The sequence below is a fragment of the Pteropus alecto genome, unplaced genomic scaffold (assembly GCF_000325575.1).
Source record: "Pteropus alecto unplaced genomic scaffold, ASM32557v1 scaffold76, whole genome shotgun sequence".
NCBI lineage: Eukaryota > Metazoa > Chordata > Mammalia > Chiroptera > Pteropodidae > Pteropus > Pteropus alecto.
This window is the reverse complement of record NW_006443138.1, coordinates 14,920,398-14,941,398: the sequence shown is the minus strand read 5'-3', so window position 1 is coordinate 14,941,398 and position 21,001 is coordinate 14,920,398. Positions and strand designations below refer to the sequence as shown.

The 21,001-nt window shown below is 32.6% G+C and overlaps 1 protein-coding gene across 7 annotated transcripts in view; it reads right to left on the bottom strand.

Moving 5' to 3' along the window:
- The window catches only part of OTOGL (otogelin like), a 128,327-nt gene that overhangs the window by 61,318 nt on the left and 46,008 nt on the right, over positions 1-21,001 (bottom strand). For all 7 annotated transcript variants that reach the window (XM_025041052.1, XM_025041046.1, XM_025041048.1 and 4 more), the window contains 4 exons: positions 20,553-20,715; positions 16,493-16,600; positions 15,582-15,720; positions 4,783-4,917 (listed from right to left, as the gene is read on the bottom strand). In XM_025041052.1, coding sequence (XP_024896820.1) covers positions 4,783-4,917; positions 15,582-15,720; positions 16,493-16,600; positions 20,553-20,715 — 545 coding nt within the window. The remainder of the gene's footprint in view (positions 1-4,782; positions 4,918-15,581; positions 15,721-16,492; positions 16,601-20,552; positions 20,716-21,001) is intronic.

Here is a 21,001-nt window from a genome sequence, read left to right as displayed (position 1 = left end):
TTAAGAAGAAAAAACATGTATCAAAAACAGGAATAAAAAATGGTAACAACTACATTCCTATCAATAAGTACCTCAATTGGAAAAGTAGTAAGTGCTCCAACTAAAAGATAGAGTGGATTATTGGAAAGGAAAGCAAGACCCCTACATGTCGCCTATAAGAAACTAACCTAAGATTAAAAGACACACACAGGCTAAAAGGAAGGGGATGGAAAAAGTTATTGTTATGATGGACCCAGAAGGTATTTAAGTCAGACAGAGAAAGATAAACACTATATGATTTCACTTATATGCGAAATCTAAGGAATAAAAAGAACAAACTAATCAAAAACAGACTCAAAAATATAGTGGACAATTTGGTATCAGACAGAGGGGAGGGAGGTTTGGGTGGCTGGGAGAATGGGGTGAAGGGCTAAAGAAGTACAAATTAGTTTCTGATGGATGGTCATGGGGATGGGGAGCATGGCATGGGGAATGCAGTTAGCATTAATATGTTGTCTAGGTGGAAGGCCAGGGGAGGGAGGGTGCAATTGGTGGGATCATTTTATGAACTATATAGATGTCTAACCAATGTACTGTATACTTGAAACTAAATTTAAAAATAAAAGAAAAAGAAAAAAGAAAGAGCCAATGAAAATTTAAAAAATGTATGCCTTTACCTACATATATATATAATTGGAAAACAAAAGCACAAAGTGCGTGTGTGTGTGTGTGTGTGTGAGAGAGAGAATGAAAGAGAGAGAGAGAGAGAGAGAGCGAGAGAGAGAGAGAGGTGTGGTATGAACTATTCTATAAGAGGCCACACATAGGAAGGTATAGAGAGCTGGGAATGAGAATGGAGAAAAAATCATTCCAAGCAAAAAAGGAACCATCAGAATAGAGGATTAGGGGCACGAAAGTTCAAGATCTGGTCAGGACTAAGGAGAGCACCAAAGGACTAAAACATGAATTCTCTGACAGGTATAGTCTGAGACCTTTTGCAAATATGCTACCTACACAGGCAAGGGCTGTTACTTCATATGCAAAATGTACTTAATAAAGTCTTTTGAATAGGAACATAACAGACCATGTTTGTATATTAAAAGAAAATAACTTATGTGCTAGAAAGGATAATAGAAGGAAGATACTAGAGATGGAACTTATTGGGAAAATTTATTGTCTCTAGCCTAAAATGAGAATATGCAATGATTTTTATGAGCAGGGCCTATTCCTCATAAAAAATGACATTGAATCTGACACTGAAATTAACTCATATAATAACTTCAAAATTGCATGGTTAAATCAAATTAAGTAAAACAAATATATCCAGAGGCAAAATAAAAATTGTGAAGGAGATATAGAATCTTTTGGTTATACTATAGTAGACACATTTATAAATATTCCATAACACAAGTTAAATAAACTTAGTCATATCCGTAAGGAGTTTTCGGTCTCCTAGACCAAGGTCATACTTACAAGTGCTCAGTGTATTGCATAGAAAAGTGTGTGTTGTGTAACCTATATACTGTTAATGAACTCTACCTAACCTCTTTTTCCTTCTGCTCCCAAGTGCCAAGCTGGAGTTACAGGGCAAGACCCTGGGCACCTGTGAAGTTCTGCATGCAGCTTGGGAGTACCCTTGTGCCCAGTGAGCAAGCCATTAAGTAATAGAGAAAAACTACCATGACAGTTAAAAAGAGACTATAAAACAAAGAGAATTTTTTTTTTCCTGTTTTGAACAGGAGGCCTGCATTTTTATTTTTCACTAGGCCCATAAAATGTGTAACCTGCCCTACCCACAAGTCACTCTCTGCCATGGAACATATTTCTATTGTTTTGATTCTACTTCGCAGTACCTTTCTATTATCTGACTTGTCTTTGGCTTTATTATCTGTCTTCCCGCAACTTGAATGTTAGCTCCGTGAAAGATGTACTTTGTCAGGTTTATGGCGGAATCTTCAGCTTCTAGATTAAGGCTCGACTTATAAATTTTTAATACTTTCCTGTACTGGCCTGTTTGCAGGTCTCACCTTCCTGCCTGATCAGCAAAAATTAAAGGAGGTAAATGGGATATTTGTGGCTTATAGCTCCTTTTCAATCCATGAAATACTCTTTCATGTATTCTGTATTAAAGTTCCCTCAGACTGGTTGACATATCTTTAGAACATAAAATAAATTTTTGAATAAGGCAGCTTGTTATTAGAATCCCTTCCAGTTGGTTTTGCATCGGTTAGCTTGATACAAAAGCATATCTTTTCTATTTACTTGCAGAGGTAAAAATCTTTCATTTTTATTAGACAGGGCAGTTTACTACAAGGCAATTCTCTTTGATCAAAAGGAGATACCATACTCCTTTCATTTCAGTTTAAGTAGTAAGAATGCTGCTACTCGTTACAATTTGCCCAAAGTAGAGAACTCCGATTTAAATGAGAATTACAGCACTTTCTACAAACTCTAATGATGTTAGAAAGATACAATGTAAATGTGGAGAAATAAAATATTTAAAGTACAGCTTAAATAAATTCATTAAATGTTTATATCTTACATATTAAATAAAATTAGAATTGTGCGTTTATTGAAAAATAATAAGAGGTTATTCTGCTGGATGAGCAATCCATTTGTCATAAAATAAATGGTACTTATTTTCACTTTTGATGTCTGAGAACAAATATCAGTGGGGGATTTGTTATGATCAATTATTTTTATGGCTTTTTTTCATTGACCTATATGAAGGAGATTCAACACCTGCATACAGGTGAAAATTGGATTTGAAAGTTACAGAGAGCTGTAATTAACACTTCAAAAATGTGTTAAACTGTCTTTATAAGAGCATTTACTATTTTCTCTTTAGTTTCTTTTTTTTAACACATCCTTGTTTTAGGTAGAATCTTTATCTATAGATGAATATGAGTTAATGGTTATACCAAACTGCAGTAATTACTTCAAAAGGATGTCAGCATGACTATAGAAACTCTGCTTTGTCCAAAGCTTGATTGTTGCCTAGTCAGTCTCGGTGTTTCAGTGTTTCTGACTGAGATGTAAGCTATATTCTAGGGCACTGTTTCTCAAAGTTTAAAGTGCAAAGGAATTTAGGGTACCATTAAAAATATTAATTTTCTTTCTCAACCTCGACTATTCTAATTATTGAGATGGAGTCCAGGAACTAGCTTTTATAACAAATATTTCAGATGATTTTAACGCAGAAATTTTGCAGACCAAACTTTGAGGAACACTGTTCTTAAATCTCAGAGAGACTATTTTTTAAAGGCCATATGTCACTTCTCAACTTCAAAATTTCTAACTTGTAAAGTAAGTTCAGATATCTTACACAATTCAAGAGTCTCCGTGGTTTGGAACCAGTCTCCTTGTTTACTGCTCCTGCTCCTCCTGCATTAAAGTCACTCTGAACATGTCTCCCTAAATTTCTTTGCCCTCCTTCCACAATTCCCATATACTTCAACCAAAGTTGAAGTTCTTGGAGTTCTTCAAATATACATTTTATTTTTCAACTTTATTTCTTTCAACATGATCATTCCTTTGTACTGATTGCCTTTCTACTCTCTCTCCTCACCTGGCTAATACCTACTCATCTTTAAGACTTAGTGCAAATCATTTCACCCAGAGCATGTCTTCTGAGTCTTCAAAAATAAGGAGGGTAAAGGAGAGGAGGAGAGCCATTTCTTGAAATCCATTATTTTATTTAATCCTCTTGTGAACTTAAGAAGTAGATTCTATAATCATCCCAAATTTACAAATGGGAAAGCTGCACCTCGCCCAGGGTGACACAGCCAGTAAGTGATAGAATAGGGCCTCCAAGTGAGTACTGACTGATCCCAAAGTCTATGCTCTTAACAACTCGGTTGGTTTAGGTCTTCTTCCCAGGGGTTCCCACACTATCCTGTACCTGCTCTTGCCACAGCACATCACACTATACATCCCTATTTACTTGAACATATTTTTCATTGGAGTAAGTTCCTTAAAGACAAGCATGGTATCTTTTCACCATGTGGTCTCAATAATTAGCATAATTTTGGTACATGCTAGACACTTTGCATGAATGAATGAATGAATGAATGAATGATGAATGAATGAAATTTCTTCACTCTTTCAAATTGGGCAGGCTCCAAAAATACAAGAATAAACAAGGCAGACAAGTAGTTCCAATTCTCACATAGCTCATAGACAAATGGAGAAGATAGGCAGCCACAAAAATAATTTCACTAAAATGTGATGCATGTCCTAACAGGGTACTTGAGAGCATGAGGAAGAGATAAAATGAGACTTCTCACTTAAGAATAAGTTAAATAGAAAAGTTGATCCAGGTAGGAGTAATGATATTCATGAAGAACCAGAGGTGAGGGAAAAAACATAGAGTACTTATAGAACTGATAAAATTTCCAACTTCTAAAACATGGGCTTGAAGCAGAAAGTAATGACAGGTGAGGCAGGACAGTTAGCAAGGGCCAGATTGGTGAGGACTGGAATCCAGGAGTCTAGTATGGAGGGTGTTGAAGTATATTCCAGATAATAGGTGAACTGTTGTTAGGGCCTAAATGACAACCACAGTAATGAAGAATAGATGAAAGAATTAGAATATGGAGAATTTTAGGGTAAAACAAGAGACAAGTCAAGTGCGATTTGTCAACCATACAAAATGATAAAGAAAAAAATACTCAAATCTGGTACCTACTTACAGAGAAAAGTACCACTTATAGAGAAAATAAAATTTTAAAAATAAAGTTTTTATTTTATTTTCAGTATCCTCAAGGCAAGTTAAAATGATCCTAAAATAAGTAATTCACTAACCTGTTTGTAAGGAGTATCATTCAGGTAAATTTCAGTGTCCCCAACTGAAATCAAAACACTTTTAGAACAAACAATATCGTTGTCAAAGCATTTCTTGTTCTGGGCAATGATAGATATATCTGAATCATCTGCACTCTGAAATGTCAATAATATTATATTAATATAAATGTATACTATATATAATTTTTAGCTATTTTTTATTAACAAAATCTTAAAGAAGTCCAAGATTTACAATGGTGTATACAGAAACTGAAATACAACTTACCTCTAAAATAAAGATCATTTTGGTCTAATAATACGAAGAATTTTATGAAAATATACCAATATAGCTCAATCTTTAAACATTATCTCTAATATCTTCTGTTAATTTTTTTCTAGTGAAGCTTTTTTCCATTTTATTATTATAGGTCAAGTTTACCAACCAGTTTCCTCTCAATAAGTACCCGAAAAGACATGTCACTTAGGGGAATTTTAAAAGAAATATTTTCATTTTAGACAACATCTTTTATCTTAAGGAGTTTTCTGGCTATATAATTATTTTGCCTACAAGTTAAAATTAAAATAGATACAAAACTTTGATATGTGTTGGTAAATAAAATAATGCATATCATTTGAGAGCTTCCTTTGAACTTTGCATACATTATTTCATTTAATTCTTATGATACTTTTTGAATTAAGTATTATCTCCATTTAACAGATCAGAAAACAGAGGTTAAGAAGGATTAACTGATTATCCAAGGTCACTTAGCTAAATAAGGGCAGAGACAGAGTTCTAATTTTTGTTTTAGAAAAACTTTTGTAGAAAAACTAGGAAAGTCTAGCAGTAGTTGAGACAAGTCAGTTGTAGGTTACAGAGAATCCTTAGTTTGAGAGAACATTACTTAGGCCCACACACTCTAAAGCTAATTCCCTCACCTCTCACCTCATCTACACTTTCCTTCAGCCACTACCTACTTCATCTACTAAGAACATGATCTCTAGAACCAGGGTTTCTAATTCTGTATCCCACTTTCATGAATGGGCTTCTGTTATTCTGAAGACCCTGGAAATTATTTGTAAAATGCTGTTTTTGAATATCAATATTTTTCTAGAAAGTCCATGGTTTGCATCAAATTTTTCAAGTGGTCCTTCTTCTGTCAAAAGTCAAAAACCACACGGCTCTAAGAGTCCTTCCACTAATTTGGGGAAGGTAGAGATTTCACCAGAAGGAAAATGACATTTTTCCTTCGACTCCATATCCACTTTTCAAGGACCCACACACATTTCCTGAATCCTTTTTCTTTCTAGACATATGAGTCAGTTTTTTGTTTTTTTGTTTTTTTTTCAAAGTGAGAAAAGTCTTTATGTGTTTGGAAATCATACATGTCTTGATGCGAATTTTCTACATTTAGTTTTCATATCATCATCAATAGGAATACTAACTCAATATTATCTTTTGGTTTATTTAAGTTCTTCCTGTCTTATTAGTAATTACTATAGCATAGTGCCTAGAAGATAGGTTTTCAATGAATGGGTTTGATAGAGTAATGAATGTGACCCTCTGTGACCCATTTTTCTTTTCTTCACAGAAACTGAAAGCTTTTGCTTCCTCATAACTTTTGCAATGCATTTCCTAAAATTTGAAAAGGAGAATAATAAGGGTCATTAAGATGATTGTGGCATTGTACCACTCAAAAAATAATAATAATGCCACACTTTTCTGCCTTTACGAATGACTTTCAAAGAAGAAATAATATATAATTTAGGGTTTTGTTTTGATCTTCCTCTTGGGAAGAGTTTAGGTTAAGGGATGTGAAAAACTGGCTGAAAGTCTTTCTATTGCCTTTATATTTCCATTACTATTAATTAAAGTGCCTCAATGTTAGCTGTATTCTTTGTATTAATTCAGAAAAGCCAAAAAATTCTACATTGTATAGTCTGTCTTGTAATAGCATGTTAAATTGACAGTAACTTGAAATAACATCAATTTCTAAGAATCACATTTCTATAATTTCTATTTTTAATGTATTTCAAGTTATATCAGGTTTGGAGATAATGCTACAGAGTTGCTAAGCAACGTAGTGAGTAGGATTACAAAGCTAGAGGAAAAAGGTCAACATCAATGTGCTACACGGACTCCTCAAACCCTTTATTCTCAGGTACTGAAAACATTGAAAGAGACTATTCTCCCAAGTGATTCTGAAAGAAAATGTCGGCACCTCTCAAGGTAGTATATTATTTTACATGACATCTCAGTCTAGGTACCTATCAGAGCCCCAGCCTTCTAAGAGTAACTACCCCATGCAAATCTCTGCTGATACTGTAGCCTCAGGTAGCCATATTTTATGTCCTACAGCTGACTAAACCCAAAGAATTACATTTGTTTATGAGCCAATGGACTTTAATGCTGGCAAGAAAAAAGACAACTTTAGCAAATTAGATTATCTCTCACATTTAAACCAGAAAATAGTAGTTAAAAAAAAAAAAGTTTTTTGTAGTAAGATCCTAGGATGAATGGACATAGAGAGAATAGAAGGTAAAGTGGGAGCTCGACAGGTGAGAGCAAGTTTAAGATATGAGGAAGCAGAAATAATGAACTGAAGATAAGAGAACAAAATAAAGAAAAGAGAATTACACAAGCAAGGCAGAGTAAGCAGAGAGTAGAGCATTCACACATAGATTGTCTGAGCTGCACGAATGACATCAGAGCATCCTTGAATTCCTGATACCCAGGAGGCAAACCCACCGTTCAGCTGTTACTTTTGTAATTGTCCTATTTAAGGATTTCCTTGGGGTGTTATTTCCCTTAGGGTTTTACACACAACTTACCAAAGTACCCACCCGCTACTGTTCCTTTCCTGAAATAGCAAACACTTAACCAGAATGTCTCTGAGAAGGAAAACCACCCTGAGGTGCTTCACTGCAAAGGAAATCTACTTGAAAATATGTTGATCAAGAAATAAGTTACAATGGAGTGAAATATGCCAGTACCAGTTCCTCTCCCCTCTATGAAACTTTTCTGTGAACTGTTTCTTTAGTCAAAATCAGTTACATTCCCACAGCAGAGCTTTCATTTGGCCCAGTCTTCCAATTTCTTGTTTATTAATGACTCCCCCAATGTAAAACAATGGGGGTAAAGCTGATGTCTTCATTATTGTTCCTGTAAGAGCTCTTAGGATAGAGACGTAGAGGGCAGACTTAAATGTTTAATTAATTAACTAATTTTACGAAATAGAAAAGTAGAAAAATAATTAGTAGAAAACCTATGCTAAAGTGCTATTGAAATGTTTTAGGTTTTAATACATAGGGTTTACTATCTAAATGTGTAAATTACTATAATGTAAAGTAAATACTGAACCTTAATATCTAAGATTAATAATGGAGATGAGTCTTATGGATAAAAGATTACAACCATTTGCCTAAATTTTCCAACAAAGATATATTTAAGAATTAGTTTACATGAATAAAGTAGAAAATTATTTAAACATTAATTTCCCAAAAGGCCACTTAAAGAATTAATTCAATAAATGCCAAGATTTTTATCTTCTTACTCAAATAGATTTAAAAATATGTCAAAGCCTTCTACAAAGTTTGGTTCATATAATTCTAAAAATTGAATAAAATTAATACAGATTCATTTACATTTCAACTTTGAAAACATTAACATATCAGAATTGGAAAGTATTCTAGATTTTATCATTTAATTTAATTTAATCTTAAATATTTCTGGCTTTCATGATATAGAAATGTTTAGAAAACTATAAAGAACTGATTTGGGTTGAAAATATCCACTATAATACAGACAACATATATTACCCTAAATATTGTTAAGATTCAAGATGTTGTCTTTCTGCTTCTGCCCCCTTTGTCTTCAGCATGTTTGTCAGATAAACAATATAAGTAAAAACTGCACTGTTAAAAGAGGTCATGGAGAGGACTTGATGAGCCATTTACCCATGAGCTGAAGCCCGACAATAGAGGCTCCTCACCTGCTTCCCTTGTCCTTAGAATGTACCAGAGTTCCCACAATGGAAGCAGTTTTCAAGGACTCGGCCTTGAGAGAAAAATGTGTTGTTGAGACCATCTGGATGGTATATGTGACTGAATCCAATTAAGGCCTCTATATAAACTTTTAAGATGCTGGCAGGAAGGTATAGAGATCGATTTGTTTTACGGTCACCCAAGACAAGCCTCATGTGTAAGCTACCTTGCTTATTAAAAATGCCTCCTATCAGTCTGGCATGGCCTACTTGTTTCTTTGATCTCTCCTTGCCTTCTGTGTAGAGGGGGCAGTTTCAGATTTCACCTGGGAAGCTCCCGAGTTTGCTAACAAACACGCACAGGGAAGACAAACCACTTTAAAAATCTCATTTTAGGGAACAAAGATGATTGGCTTAAAGATAGTTAATATATGCAAATGATTCCTATTTGGAGAAAATTTTAAATTGACCGTCCATCTCTTAGTCTAAAACTTTAAGATAGTTTTAAAGTAGTTTTTCTTTTATAAGACTAAGCTAGAAAATAAAGATTTGGAGACAATCAGCTGGTAAACAGAAAGTCAGTCAAAAATATAAAAAGATTTTTTTAAGGATGAATGGCTTTGCCTGTCACCTTTAGGATGGTTCAAGGAAGGGAAGGCAAGAAAAAGCATATTTATCATTTTTAAAAGAAATATTTATTATTAATTGTATAATGTTCTTAGGGCCTCAATTTGTTCTTTAATTCCACAATTTTCTTTTTCATTTACTTGTATTCCCTTAGCACATGTTTATTTTATTTTATTTTATTAATTCCATCATCTTCCTTATAACTTCTAGAAGATAGAAAATATTTTTTATTTTATGGGGAGTGACTTTTATTCAGAATGTAATTTTCATCTGATTTTCATATGCTAGTTTTTTTCTTTTTCTTTTTGCCTGAGTACCACACTGTCGTATAATTTGTATTTCACTCTTATTTGACAGAGGCACTTCTAGCCAATTCTATCTGGATCTTTATATTTGCCTAAATAGAGTACAATGGATTTCTCCTGACTTCTTTTCCTCACTATCTCTTTTCATTTTCCATGGATAAATAAATAAATAAAACAGGATCTGTACTTTCAAGGTATTATGAGATCACAAGCAACCAAGAGTTTCATGGAGACAGACATGGGAATTCAAAAACTTAAACCCTCGCATTTTAGGAAACTAAAATTGATGAGAAAATTTTAGTGTCTTGGAGAAAGAAGACACCAGAGAAGATTGAGGGGAAATTAGAGACAGTGAACCAGTAGAAGCAGTAGAATTACCTCAAAGACCAGCAAGGGTCACTTCAAGAAAGAAAAAAAAAAAGATAAACATTAAAAAGGTTTAATCGAATTTTGCATTTAGATCATCATTTACTTACAGTTGCATTTTCTATGAATTTTTTGATTAGGTAATTAATAACTCTTCCTCACCAGCCTAAGATTCACAAGAGGCAAAGCCATATCTATTTTTGCTCATCATTCTACCTCTACTTCTCATCAAGAAATGCTGATGTGAAAATGATGCAATATATAGGAATTTGAGAGCAATGAAATTAGATGTTTTCAAAGGCTTATGGAAAGCATTGAATATTTGAGTTGCCACCTAAAGAAAATGTTGAAAAACCTAATCTAGAACAAATTATAAGAAAAATTCTAGCAGTGACTGCAGTTTGTCATAGAGCAAAAAAGTAGAACTTGGCGCTGGAGTTGGAATGTTATATTTCTCATTGTTGCTGACAACATTCAGTGTTCTCTCTTCCTCTGAGTTTATAGAGCAGGTCAAGGTGCTGTTTGGTTTCTCATCTCATTTTTTCTCTTACAAAAGTCAACCAGGAAACACAATTATGACCTTTATCTAAAATTTGCTTCAACACACTTAAAAGATAATCTATTATACTGCATGCACTATTTATAGTATAGGGTAAATAGCTTCCAAATGAATAAAATATCAGAGAACTAGAAAATTTTAAAAGCTTGACAGGCATCAACAAAGGTATAAGTTCTAGGTACTTACCCTGTACCTAGAACTAGATTACATTTAAAACTCCACGATCCAGAGATTTAAAAAAAGAAAAAGGACTTTACTATCTCTTCAAATGTGAGTATCAAGTAACATTACACTTCTAAAATAAAGTTGAGTATTACTTTGTAAAAGTCCAACTGGCAAATAAAAGGGAAATTTTTATGAATTAGACCACTAGATCCTTCATAGGACTCAAAGAAGTAAATAATGAGTTTCACTAGATTAAAATGTGTTACAAATAACAAAGATAAAGCCTGGAATTTATAATCAAAGACAAGCAGGAAAGAGAGCGGCTTGACAAGAAAGAATTAAATCTGCTATTCACAGAAGTAATTCCTGCCGCTGCAAAAGCAGCAAGTAAATAAATGGTGCTGGCAGCCATTCTATTCTTCTGAAAGGAAATGTGAATTCTTCCAGAAAAAAAAAGAAGACCTTGCCATGGGAAAGCTAAACAGATGAAGTAATTAAAAAAAAATACATTACTGAAGAAAAATCGAAACAGAAAAAATCCAAACACCAAGAAATTTACTATCTGGTATGATATTTCAAAACATGAAAATTAGATTGCATTGGTTAATCACTAATTTATCTTTGATATGAAATAAATTAGTGAAATAATTTATTTGACTATCTGCTCCATAGTCAAATAAAATACTTCTTAACTTATCAAGTATCTGTTGGTCAAACTATCTCAACCAATTTTTGGACCTGGTTCTGATTTTATTAAGTTTAGTAAAAATGCTCATTATAATAAAATTAATAATTCACTAGTATAATTCTAAGTAATTATTAATAGAAAGTTTTCTTTCTCTTAATTACCAAATTAAGTAAAAATTAAGTTCGGAAGTCTATTGTTTGTAAATATACTTTCTTTCTTAAAGAACATTATTAAAGAAAAAAAAAAGAAGACTCTGCTTTGGCAGACAAAAAGGCACAAATAATTTTAGAACTTGAAAATTTAGAGTTTTAATATTCTTCATGTCTTACTCTCACTATATGAACCATAATAATAAATTTTATTTTAGATATTAAATTAGAGATAAAATTTCATTGCTTACTAAAAGATTCATTTTATTCACAGGAAGGATATTTCCTGTGACATGTCTTCTTATACACAAGTAGGCATACCTTATTAAAATTTCAAATTGAACATGACATATTCACTTTAACAGAAAGATATAGTGGTAAGTTGAAGTGATGATAGGAAATCGAGCTTATAAAACCTAAAAGCCAAACCTTAATGGCTCTTGACTCCTAAATGGAATGGTATTGTGTCATTGTAGCACTAATAAAAACAGACTGCTACAATCTTTCAGCATCAAACACAAGAATATACTTTCATTTTGCCAGGAACCAGAATTGAGACAAATATTTTACTTGAAATACTCTACGAACATTCATCACTTAAAAATACAGTGGTAAATGCTATGATTTCTTTACTGTGAAAGCAAACAAGGGGTTAAGGAAAACTCAGGCAGAAATACAGATCAAATAAGTCATTTTTAAGAGTTTGCCAAGTATCCAGCATTTTGCTAAATTTGGGAGGAGGAAAATAATGTAAGGTATTTACATTTTTTAATGTAAAACTTTAGAATTTTAATGTAAAACTTTAAAACTTTAGAATTTTCCTGGGAAAATCTGTTGTAATATAGAGTATATAGAATAGATCTGTCTTTGTTAACATTTAATAGGCCATAAAAATTTGTTTATTAAATGAATGAAATGATAATGCATAGACTTAGATCATTATCATACAATGGAAAATGTTTGCAGGCAGTGATATGTGGACAGGTTTTAAATACTTTTAGTAAATATTTTTAAACAACTTTTTCCATATATAAAATGAAAATAAAGTTTGGTAGAATTTTTATTTTACTACCTAACATGATACCATAAAAAACACTTTTAATTAACATTAATGATATATCCAATGGAAACATGTCATGTTTGACACAATATTGTCCACAACACTTCCTTTTTCCTGTATGTGACAAAGTTTACCGTTCAGAATAAGAGGAAAATTTCAGAAATAATAATAAAATCAGTTTTTTAAAGAAGAAAATGCTCTACATTCTTGCTATTCAAAGAGTGGGCTCTGGACATGAAGCATCGGGATAGCTTGTTAAAAATTTCAGAATCCAAGATCCTGCTCCAAACCCATGGAATCAGAATCTGTATTTTACAAAATCTTTAGATGATGTGCATGCACACTAAAATTTAACCTATTTCCCATTTGTCCCTAGAAAACTTGCCGGTGGCCCTTGCAGCTGCAGTATTTACCCCCAAATAATTCATGAATTACAGTCCTAATCTTACCCCCAACATTTGCTGTGGAATATCTCACTTTTATTGTTATTTTTACATTGCTCTAAGATAGCGATAGTCTTTAGAAACAAATGACATCATTCTATTTATTGCATTCTGTTTTTAGTAGTGGTATTTCTATTTATAAAATATAGTAATTCTCAATTGCTGAAAATGTCAAATCCTAGAAAACATAGCATTCTATGCATGATGTTAAATTAACCTAGACAGTGAGCTACACTTTTTTTTCTAAATGGGAAAGGGTTAAAAAGCATTCCTCTACCTACTTCATGTTGAAGCATGTATATCCATTGACAGCAAATATTAGATTACTAATTAAGTATAAGCCTGTAGTTTCTACTCTCTAGCAGAGACCATTAAAAAAAATGGAACACATAATTTTTCAGCTCTTGCAATGCCACCGTAATTGTGCTGGTCCCAAAGAGGAGCCAAAAAAATTGTAACACATAGTTTTAACATAAAATGATACACAATATTTGAGCATATATAAAATAATCAGAAAATAATGAGCTGCTTATTTTTGAAGCAATGACTGTAAGTATAATAGGATGTAAAAACAAGATGGATAAATGAAAAATGGAAAGAAACATCATTTTGAGGGAGCAGAGGCAATCAGATACAGAAAATAACCCTGAGAAAACACATAGAGGAGGGATGAAGCTAACAGAGACCATTGAAAGACTATCATAGGAATTTTGACTTTATTGAGACAGGAATTGTGAATCATTGTAGTTCATAAAAAGCAATGACATGATAACAATTTGAGTCTTAGAAAGGTTAACAGAATTAAAAAAAAAATGTATTATTATGAGGATGTACTTGAGTCAGAAAGACAGCGTCGAAGTTGAGGGTCAGAGCCGTACATGTCAATCTGGAATTCATCAGCCTATAAATTGGTTAAGGCTGTGGATTAATATACCCAGCATTAGAAGAAAAGGGCAAAAAGCCAAGAACAGACATCTAGTTCAGTCGACATTTATTGAGCTACTTCGTTCCCAGCACAGTGCTCAGTGCTGGTAAAATGATGACTAAGCCTTTGTCTTTGCCCTAAAGAAGCCAGCTGAGTCATCTAGGGTCAGGGTTTATGGAAGAAAAAAAAAGCAGCAAAAGGACAAATAAAAAACCAGAAGAGACACTGAAGGGCTCAAAAGGCATAATGTCCAGAAAGTCAAAGGAGGAGAGAACTTAAAGGAATGTCAGAGGCACCTAAATATCAAGAGGAATGAGGATTTGGTACAAAATCAGTCTGACACATTTTGAGAAAGAGGTATCAGTTTATATATTAAAGATCTCTAAGTTGTTATGTACATTTCCAAGTTTCTCAGTTTACACCCTAAATTTCAAGGGATGAGAAAATTCTAGTGTAAAATTGTTTGATAAACAAAGCTTACCCTAAGAGAATAAATACTTATAGAATGTATACGTATCATGATGCCCTTCCAAACTACACAAAACAAAATAAAACAAAAACCCTAAAGGCAAGTTGTCATCTGCAATCATCTGACTGCCAAATCCATTCCCAGAGATTTATTTCTTAAGAAACTTAAAATTGTTCACAAAGGAGGCTTAGAATAGTACCAAAAGAGAAATTTAATGGTTTAAAGCATAAGTAGGAGATTTGTTTAAGTTTGGAAGGCTATAGATGTTACTGTTCATTTTCTTATTTAATCAAATACAAAATGAGAATGTGTCTACTTTCTTGACATATGGTTAAAGAACAGAATCACACATAAACCTCTAATAACATAAGAGTCAGGAAAAAAGAGACATGCTTTCAAGATAATTCACAACTTACCTTGCTGGAGGAAAAGCTGTTGTGTTGTTTATTTTTGTGCTATTTCTTTGTAAAGCCTGCATTTTTCATTTAGAAATTTAATTCTGGGATCAGGGATCTCTAAATAAAATTTAGGTATATGGAAAATCTAAATGCATTAAATATGAGAAATTTTAAGAATTTCATCAGATATACACAATCTGGGGTTTATCAAAACATATCATCAAAATAGCATGTCTAGAATTGAGAATAATGCATTTTGATTGCTATAACCATAAACAATACATAGTACAATACATGATTTAATGTCTTACATTTGTATTCACCAAACTATGCCAATTAAAATAAAAATGGTTGACATTTATTGAGCAATAATCATATATCAAATACTATCCAAGAGTTTTACATGTATTTATCTCTTTAAATCCTAAAAACTACCCATGGAGATAGGTATAATTATTGTCTTAATTTTAGAAATCAGGAAAGAGAGGCAAAGAACATTTCAGAATTGGCCCATCACTTATAAATAATAAAACTTTAGAATGAGTCAAGGAAATTAGTTTAAAATTGTTCAACTTTATAGGCTTTATTAATGGCATATGGATTTGAGATACCATGGCCTATCATATTTGTTTTTTTACATTATATTTACATAATTGCAAATAAAAGTATAAGTAATTGTGACATACCTTTATCAAAAATACCTGGCAATCACTGATATAGTCATATTCTAGTCCATCAAAAGAATGATAATGCCGGTCTCCATATATTGTGCACACTGCTGGGCATGGATAATATGTGCAATTAAACATTCCTCGTCGACAAACACTATTAGAAAATGACACCAGTTACCTTTTTAAGAAATTTGGCTCTAATTAGTGTTTTTTGAGTGACAAACATTGGAAGGTTTGTATTCAAAAGTATTCACTGAGCCAATAGTGCATATATATGTTGCCAATTCATTCTGATAACATTTATTACAATTGACAAATTCGGCATATATTTATCACTTTGTTTAAATAAATTATCAGACACCACAACCAAGGCTAGAAATTGTGCCTGGGTCACACCGAAAACAGATGACGGAATGAAAATTTAAACATAGTCATGCTGGTTGTCAAAAGGCCACAATGCCATCTCCTGTACTTGAGTCAATTTAAATACATTAGACATGATTTTATTCACAAGCTTAGAATCTTTATTCACGTTTTTTAAAGAAATTATATTTCAATTTTACTTTATGTTATTTTTTGGCCTATTTCCAAACAGAAAATCTTCCTTTAAATGTGAACTTTTCTTTGGAATATTTATCACTTTCTAAACTTGAGATATTTTTTCTTATCAAATTTGCAAACTGTCATATTTCACACTTTTTTCCGGGTTGAACAAATACACATAAAAATAATAACATGATCCTCCTATAGATATTAGCTCTCCAACAATGCCTGAATGCCTTTAAAATCTTATTTACTCAGGCTTGATTTGTTTTTGCTTTTGTTTTTGTTTTTTGCTGAAATCAGTCACATTAAGTAAATACAAAATGATCAAAACTAATACAATTGCTTAGGAAAATTTTTGTAAAATAACTAAATCTCATTACCAGGTATAACACGGTGTAGCAATCACTTCTCCTGAGAGGTACTCCCAATCTTTCCAGATACACGGACAGCTTTCAGGAACATAACACTTTCCTTTGTGCTCTGCCATTCTTCCAAATGAAGAGTAAATGCTATTTAATGTAAACTACTAATTTCAGTTTTAAAAGAAATCAGTAATCTTGTCATGTTCAAACCATCTATATTTATTACAGCTGTTGTAGGCATGTTTTATCTGGCCTATTGAGGGGTTGAATCCAGTCTTTATTCTCCTTTTTTCACACAGTACCTTGCACATCACAGTAGTAAGCAAATGCCTGAGAAATGACTAGATGCAATATTTTAACTTTTTATTATCACTTAATACAATAAAAGGGAAAGAAAATCATAAATTCTCAGGTAAAGTGAGCTATTCCAAAAAAAAAAAAATTTAAAGAAGAAGTGAGGGCCCTTTGCTTCAATATTTACTACTTAAGAGAAAAGAGTCTGTGAGTATAACAATTTTTTGATAAAATCGTGAATTATGAGATGAATAACATTTTCTATTACTGGACAGAGAGAGGAATGAAAACCTTCATTTGTGACTGCTTAAAGTTAAAACCATGAGAGTTTAGTTCAGGTGTGTTTTGCATAAAAAAACATTAAATCGTGTGTTTTACATTCTTTATTATTAACATATCTAGTCCTGAATGTTGGTTTTCTTTTAAGTGTTAGTGTTTTCTTGAAAGATCACCCCATGAAAAAAGTATCTTAATACATCTATGAATATAAAAATTAAAACAAAATAATTACTCATAATATCAAAAAAAATAATTTTGGTATGTTATAAAATATTTTGGCATGAATATTAAATAAATACATTATATATAACATATGTAATATCCTTAACATAAATATATACTTATATTCTTAATAATATTTTTCAATATTATTAAAATCTTTTTTCAAAAATTACTTTCATAAATAATAAAATGTTAATAAATAACTATAATAATTTAAATATTTAATAACATGACATAATGATAAAATAATTCAAAATAAATGACAGATAAAGTAATAGTAAAATAAAAAATAAATAGCTATTAAAATAGATAAAATATATAGTTTTTTCTGAATTTGTTTTAAAATGTTTTAATTCAATGCTGTAAAAATTAACATAGAAGTAGGGAATCCTAAATTCTTGACTCTTCTCTTAATAGAAATAATCGCATATATATTTTTAGTGCTCTGCTTTCCCTCTCATAGCTTGTCTAACATAGTACTATAATTCTAATTCAATGAACATGTCACTTGACTTTTAAGTTCTACTTGGGAAGATTGTGAATATCTTGTTAATGGCTGTATCCTAATATCTATTACATAGCAGACATTCAATTGTTGAGTAAAGGTAAATAAATGAACCTATCTATATAAATGGTGCATTATCATTTAAATTTTTTCTTTCAGAAAATAATGCCCTAGAGTCCATAATTTATCTCCTCAACCCTCCCAAACTTTGAGCCACTTTCCCTGAATGATGTATGTCTCCTCTACCTGAAAAATCCATCACCTCCCTACTTTGTCTGTAAGACCTCTTCTCATCATTTAAGATTCAATTGAGAGCAAACTTTTCAGTACAATCTTTTATTTAGATTTGTACAAATCTATACATAGCAATTTGTACAAATGTTTATTAGAAGATTAATCACAATGAATGGCAAATACTTCATTAAATGTCTTACAGAAACCATAAAAGCAACAATAAAAACTAATATTTTTTAGAGCTTATTATGGCCCAGCCACTGTTCTAACCCCTTTAAATACATTACTAGTGACATAAGGTAGATTCTCTTGTCATCTTATACATGTATTTCTGTACCCACCATCCCTGTAGCTTAACACAATGTCCCAAACATGAGGTGTTTCATAAATTGTTTCATATTGGCGGTCCAATTTTTAGACAAGGGATGCCTCATCTGCATGAACCACAATCCCTATATACCAGACTAACTAGTGGCTTTAAATGGTTATTCTAATGACTGACAAGTTTTTTATAACAATGAAAACTGGAATAAGAAAGCTATAATTCACTTGTAAGTTATCTACATTAAGCAGGCTTAGGTAGTGGGGTAAGTAATAAAATAAATATTTACTGAGCACTTACCATATGACTAGTGTGCTGCATCCATGAAGTAGATATCATTACACTCATTTAAAAAGAGGAAATTGAGACTCCAAGTGGTTAAGTAATTTGACCCAACGTACTTCAGTTAATAAGAAGAACCAGTATTTGAACCCAATACTATATGACTCTTTCCACTATATTACTTTCCATTTCTTTAATCCACAGGGATTTCTAAACTCAGGTATGTAATCCTTTTATAGTTGATGAACCATTGGCACTTTAGGACCCTCTTAAAAACAAGTTATACTAAGCTTATCCTAAAATAAACCAGCCAAGATCACATGGAAAACAACCCAAATCATATTACCATAAACAACTTTATAATAGAAAGTTCTGTATAACAAAATTATGTTGAAATCAGTCAGAGGCCTCTTAGTCAATTCCAACTACATTTATTTAATACAGTACTAGAACGTAGGAGAGAACTTCTTTACATTTTTGTAATGAGATTTGACCAGTAAATAAATATATCTTTGTCAAACTGAAAGCCATAGGTGACCACAAATAGATTTTTTTAAATAATGGCATTAACCACAAGCATATGAAATGAAATTAGGATGTAGCTTTATCTAATCAGCAGTGCATCCATGAGTCATAATCCAATCAAATAAATCAAGCAATGTTGTGGGTTTCAATTATTTAATCATAATAAATGTTTTATTTCCCTCATCCTTTTAATTAAAACGTCTTTCTTACTCATCTGCTCTACGGCCTGATTTCTACCTGCCTTTATTTTCCCATGCTTTGGCTTGTTCCTTCAGCTTCCTCCTGTGTCCTTCCGTTCTAAAGAGATTGGTACAGTCCCAAGTTACTTGGCTCTTCGACCTACTCTAGATGGGGATCATTTAAACAAATGCAACTCTCCTGGGAAAAAGACCACAAAACCTCTCTCATTTTTGCTCATGGTTTATATGAACTGAGCCCAGGAATCTCTTTGTGTGAATATGTTAATCGAGGAAGAATGGGTGACCTGTTTGCCTTAGGTGACCCTACCGCTGAGCACTACCTCTATTCATTACCTGAAGAGAGAGGCCCACCGAGGCCAGATTATATGTGTGCCTGCAAGGAGCAATTGGATTCTGAATTTGCCTTCATGTGTGCTAGGTATTCCTGCTATTAAAGGAAATTTACAAAGAGTAGATTATGCTGCCATAAAATAGTGACCCATATTTATTGAGTTTAATACACACACAAATGCACGCAAACACACACACACACACCACATCTTATAATGTCTAATTGAGGTTTTAAAGGAACTTGCAGAAAAATCACTCAGCTAACATCAGCAGAACTAGGATTTAAACTCTGGTGTGTCTGAGCCAGAGCTTCCAACGTTACCCACTGCTCTGTGTAGCCTCGATGCACCATTTTCTGTAATATCCATTAGATAAAGCAGTTGGCATCGCCATTATAACTGAACATCAATAGTAACACAACACTTCCAATGTTGCGAATGAAGAATGACCCACTATCACTTTCCCAAAATTGCAGTTGAATTAGGAAGTAAATGCCAAGTCTGTGCTCTCTCATCAACTTGCTGTATTACTTTAATCCTATATCAATTAATTAATACTGTTTTAATACTTTAATACTATAGTACCTTAATAATATTGCACATACTATATTACTATAATAACATTTCATATGTAATGTATGTGTCACATTATTTAATCACACATTATATGTGATATGTAATATCTCACAAATCCCATATGCGATATGTTACACGAACATAAAACAGTTGTTACAATAGCCTTCCAGTCACCAGTGGTTGTTCTGGCTGACTGGTGGTGAACCACCAGTAAGAACAAGTTTAGTTATTTCTATAATGTTTTTAAGTGCTCTTGTGTTTTCTATTAAATCTTGAATGTTCAATATAATCAAAAAAAAAAAGGGCTTACCCTGGAGCGCAAACACAGCCACTTATGCAGGGTGAGGATGGGGCACAAGTGAAGTTCATGGCCAGGTTTGTGCATGTAATCTCACAGTTTACACCGCCAGCTGGTAATTCAGGATCAGGAAACCCGCAGTCAAAATACACCTTTCCCGCGGAGCAGGCATGAACTTCAGGGACAAGGCACAGACAAAGTATTCTTAACTTTATGTTCACTCCATAGACAGATAATCATATTGAAGTGCATTTGCCATTAAAACACAAGTCACCATAAAATATTTTACCAGTTATTAGATGATTCTCTTACTCTGATATTTAGCTGATCTGCTTACATTCTCTAGTCAGATTCCCTTTAGTCATCTACATTTCTAAGCCTGTTTTGAGTTTCAAAACTTTAGCTGTCTTTCATAAGTTGATAATTAAACGACTAGTATATAATTTTCTGAGGTCAAGAAA